Here is a 4,881-nt window from a genome sequence, read left to right as displayed (position 1 = left end):
TCAAACAGTTAGCATGCATGAAATGCAGGAGGTATTCCACAATTGGGTTTTTAGTTTTTATGGCCGTAACAGACTTCATGGCCATGAAGCAACAATATTTTAATATTAATCAGAGATTATGCCTCCCATGTGGTACCCTGTCATGTCATGTGTGAGTTTGTTCTCACCGGCAGGTCATCCAAATTACCTATAATAAATCCAAAGCATATTACTAAGGTACCTCTAGCCACAATTGAACTCACACCAAATACACTTCTCACATATCAAACAACAACAAACACCAAGAAATTCTAAGACAGTAAGTAGCGGTCGGGGTTTGGAGTAGCTGGAATCGTCAGTGAGTCCCGAGTTAGACTCATCATGGAACCATCCAACCGATCTTTGAGCATCAAGAATGAATTGCGAAAGCACTAAAAAAATGAAGTCAAATGGGAATTTAGGAGAAGTCGGTGAGATTTCAAAGAGAGAGAGAGAGAGAGAGAGAGAGAGAGAGAGAGATGGAGAAAAAACCAAATGGCCTTGCTGCGCAAAACCCACCCCAAAACCCTAGTCTTCTGCAATGGGATCATGAAACCATGGCAAGATCCTGTCGCTTCCTTGCAAGGATCAAAACTCACTTCAAAAAATATCTTAAAAACCTCTTCCAGTCCCACCCCATTGAATTATGCTCGTCCTTCTCGAGAATCTTCAAAACCCCTTTGAAAAAACCGACCTCACATGATAAAATTAGGCCCCTGCTCGTCTAGAAATCGAACTCCTCTTTCGCTTTCTTCGGCACGTCTGGAATTTGCAATTCAATGCCAATCAGATCTATAACTCCAAATGCCTAAAAAATCAAAAAACGGGACTTCTCTCACAAAATGCAATTTCTACAAGAAACCCTCCACCAAATGCTTCGACCTCAACGAGATTTGCTCCAAGCCATATTCAAAACCCTAAAAACGAGTGAAGGGGGAAAGGCTAAAGGAAATCCAAACTAGATCTACTCCAAGTTGTAGAGAGAGAGAGGGAGGGAAAGGGAATAGGGGAAGAGGGTGCCGAGAGAGAGAGAGAGTGGGGGGGGGGGGGGGGGGCGGGGCGGGGAGTGAGAGAGAGAGGGAATGGGGGTGGAGGGCACTAGTAGAGAGATGATATAAGAAACGAACGCTCATTTCTTTTAGCTTTTTCTAGCTGCTGCTTTTAATTAGCGCAAAGAGTTCCCCTAACACCACGCTTTCAGTGGTGCTCATTTCCTTCTATCCTCAGCAACCACACAAAGCCCAACGATTCTTACCTTTGCCCGTGCTTCGTATTGGTCATCGGCAAAAAAAAGAGTTGGTAATGGCCCACTTTCTTGTAGTGATATGCAATTACATAATTGCTTATGTGATCGCATATGCCATTTTGGAGGAATAGATCGCATATGCCATAGTGGCATATGTGGTTTTATGACCAGTAGGTATTATGCCATGGCATTTGTGATGATTTATGCGATTATGCAATTGAATATGCGATCATGTCATCACTTATGCGATGAAAAAACGTAAAAAATTTGGAAGGCTGTGCAATGGCATATGTGATTATGCTATCGCATATGTGCACATGCCCCTTGGGTCGCATATAATCACTCATGCTATTTGACAACAATGGCCCCATTGTGGATGGATCACACTTATAACCCATAAATTGCACTGATGGGATGTGCTTAACTGATTTCACCTACCGATTCAGGCTTTCAACCATTTTATCTTTTACCATCCATTCAATAGCAACCAATGATAGCATCTTTTGATTTCACCGTTCGATTCAGGCTTTCAACCATTTTATCTTTTACCGTCCATTCCATAGCGACAAATGATAGCACCTTTCAATGATCCTGATATTCGGCCTATATATACTCCATTTACCTACTATTTGCAGTCTGGATTGATATGCATTTCTGCCATGTGTATGGTGGACAACATACCACTGATTAAAATAATGGAGATGAACTAGCACCACAATCTTGTCTCAAGTATTTGGATATCTCTTCCCTAGAGCATCTGCACTAGTCTTGTCCTATATGTTCAGGCTGTGGAGTGAAACTTCAGACCAAATCGTCAATGAAGGGAAGACTCGGAGTCTGCTATTTATTGGGTTTCTGAGTCTAGTCGGCACCTTCGGAACAGCAATTCATTGTAAATGGATTTAAAGAGACGCTGTCTAGGATGTTAGTTTCCTTCATCTCATCCCTAGAACTCTTGGTTGGACGCTGTGGCCAAAGATGGAGCTGGCCATGTTTCACCATTGATAATTCTCCCTTTCTGCTTTCTCGGAGAAATTGCATTACCTATAAATAAAGGATATTCCTTCCCCAATGGATAACTATAACACAACCTACTAGTTTGTATTTGGAAAGAAACTTCCTATTCACAAGGAACCCACAGTCATTTTGTTAGAGATACAAAAGCATAGGTCATGATGCATGTAAGTAAACATGAGTATCCTACAGATACAAAATTCTAATGTGTATCTAACATTGGTAAGTTGATCAGATTGAAGTACTCACGCTTTCATGCGTCACTTGACAGGCAATGCTTAACAATGCTTTGCACGAACCTCCCTCAATATTTCGATCTCTTGAGAATATGAGCTTCCTAAAAGTTTTCTTGTAGCGATGTAATTTCTGTTTCCATGCCAGCCCTTAAACTGACATCTACTAACTAGTAACTTCCATTCATTTCTTTTCTACTTTAAAATTTTCGATCATATTGAAAAAAAGTCCTGCTGATTTTTTTCCCTGGCAGTTTCTTGATTTCTTTCCAAATGACCTCCACTAATGATGAAGAAGAGCACTAAAATCTAGAAGAAATGAAACATTTGCAGATTATTAAAAATGTACCAAGGACAGCATAATTAGAATTGGCATACATTGGCCTCAGCTGCTGGATTAACGTTCCCATTAACTGAAAAAGCCCCGCCGAGAATAACAATCTGCCCAATCTTTTTTGGAAATCCAGGATCAAGTTGAATAGCCTGTATTTAGAAAGATACCTATTAGGTATTACGGTTTACTGTGAAACTAAGACTTACAGAAAGAGGCTGTTTATTCAAAGCAAAAGATCGAGAAGCTCACCAAAGCAATATTTGTAAGCAGGCCTAGTGCAACCACAATAACTTCTCCAGGGAACAGATTTGCTTGCTGAACAAGAAATGAGGCAGCTTGCTGGTCAATTGGCTTTCCTTTTGGTGGAGGGAAGTTTTGGTTTCCTAGTCCATCCGTACCATGGACAAAATCAGCAATACGAAGCTTTGTACCTTTCTTTCACATGCCAAAAAAAAGAAAGAAAAAAAAGAACAGAAGTAAGGCAATCATCCCCTTAAAATTGATTCATAAATGTGTCACATACATGTGCCGGAGCAACCACGCATGAATCTGCATGCTTTCTTGCGTGGATGTGTTAAATGCAAAATGTACATTTCTCTTCTTGAACAATAGTTATTGAAAAGCCCATTACAGCACATACACATGCATTCACATGCGCACCAGGTAGGACATGTCACTTTCTTTCTTTTTTCTCTTAGGGCGTGTTTGGATTAACGGCCCAGATTTTATTGCATTGTTTATATATAAAATAATACATAATGCAGCATTTGAATTTGAATTGAAATCCGGCGTCCATGTGTCGGCCGAGTACGTCGTCAAACCAGATTTGTAAGGACACACATCTCCGCTGTCATTCCACAATGCATCGTGCAGTGCAACGCTTTCAGTGCACTGCACCGCTAGCAGAAAAAAAAAAAAAAAAAAAAAAAGGGGGTTTCATTCATGCAGTGGTTCGGTGGTCCATAGCACCTTTCTACAACCTCCTTCTACTTCTTCATTCGTCCTCACCTCCTGTGAGAGCGGAGATAGTGCTTCTCCGACCACATCTGAGACGTTTGGTTGGATGTTAGCCTCTTTCATCCTCGGCTACGACGAAGATGAGATGAGTTTAGCCGCTGCGTGACTTTGGCATAAATCGATCTTTCTTCCGCTCTTTAAAAATTATTCTAATAGATTTTGTGAAACCAGGTAGTTTATTTTCTTTCCATTACAATTTCAGGGACAAAAGGTGATTAGGGTTTTATGTTGAGAATATCCATCTTTAGAGTGATGGATACAGTTACTCTCAATGTACCTTCTTTTATAGGAGCAGTTGAGTATAGTAGAGACAGTTCTCTCCTATACCCTAAAAAGAGGTTATCCCATGCAATACACTCGAATCTGATTTTTGTAAAGAGAGATCTTCTTGACAACATTACGTATCAGCAGTGTATCCGGGAGATGGATTCACCTCTGACACCTAGGACATGACCTTTGCATGTCATCCAGTGTGGTAGAAATGAACTCCATTAACCGATACAAACTCTATTTCGGGAATGGCTATAAAAGAGTATATTATCTTCCATCTTCTTCCACAAAAAACCTCAGTTCTAAAAGTATTTTGTAGGGTTTGTAATATGCAGTGGCTTCTTGATTGTTTAAGGTAATTACTCCTTTTTCAACTTTACATGATTTTGAATGCATCATCCTTCTTCTCATAAGGCGGATATGATGCATGTTCAAACTCTTGTTTGTTGTGATTGTATTCTATCGTATTATGAATATTCAGTGTTTAGCTAGATGTCTGAAAGACTATCATATAGTTTTAGGTTTTGCAAACTATATTGTAAAGATGCTCTAAGATCATGTCGATTCTAACTTCCATAATATTTTTGCATATCGTAAGTAGTGAGGTCTAACTGTCACCCACTGGTGCAAACAAGTCTCGCATGCATGCAGATCCTGATACTAATCAGTTCATTCCATTGTAACAAAGACTAAAGGTGCATAATTACACTACTGATGCAATCCTAAAATCAAACATATATTACTAATAT

At 39.8% G+C, this 4,881-nt stretch overlaps 1 protein-coding gene and 1 long non-coding RNA gene across 2 annotated transcripts in view; both read right to left on the bottom strand.

Moving 5' to 3' along the window:
* The window catches only part of LOC131220022 (probable uridine nucleosidase 2), a 31,139-nt gene extending 27,214 nt beyond the window's left edge, over window positions 1-3,925 (bottom strand). Inside the window, exons 1-4 of the mRNA XM_058214998.1 lie at window positions 3,826-3,925; window positions 3,657-3,744; window positions 3,095-3,284; window positions 2,890-2,994 (exon numbers count right to left, since the gene is read on the bottom strand). Of these exons, the coding sequence (XP_058070981.1) occupies window positions 2,890-2,994; window positions 3,095-3,284; window positions 3,657-3,744; window positions 3,826-3,925 (483 nt within the window). The remainder of the gene's footprint in view (window positions 1-2,889; window positions 2,995-3,094; window positions 3,285-3,656; window positions 3,745-3,825) is intronic.
* Window positions 233-1,289, bottom strand: LOC131221250 (uncharacterized). The gene is made up of 2 exons (XR_009159134.1): window positions 538-1,289; window positions 233-410 (listed from the first exon to the last, which is right to left on the bottom strand). It is a non-coding gene; the product is annotated as an uncharacterized LOC131221250 (long non-coding RNA).
* Window positions 3,926-4,881: the final 956 nt, after the last annotated feature.

This window comes from Magnolia sinica, chromosome 12 (genome assembly GCF_029962835.1).
Source record: "Magnolia sinica isolate HGM2019 chromosome 12, MsV1, whole genome shotgun sequence".
Classification (NCBI taxonomy): domain Eukaryota; kingdom Viridiplantae; phylum Streptophyta; class Magnoliopsida; order Magnoliales; family Magnoliaceae; genus Magnolia; species Magnolia sinica.
Note: the sequence above shows the minus strand (reverse complement) of the source record. Positions and strands in the feature narration are given on the sequence as shown.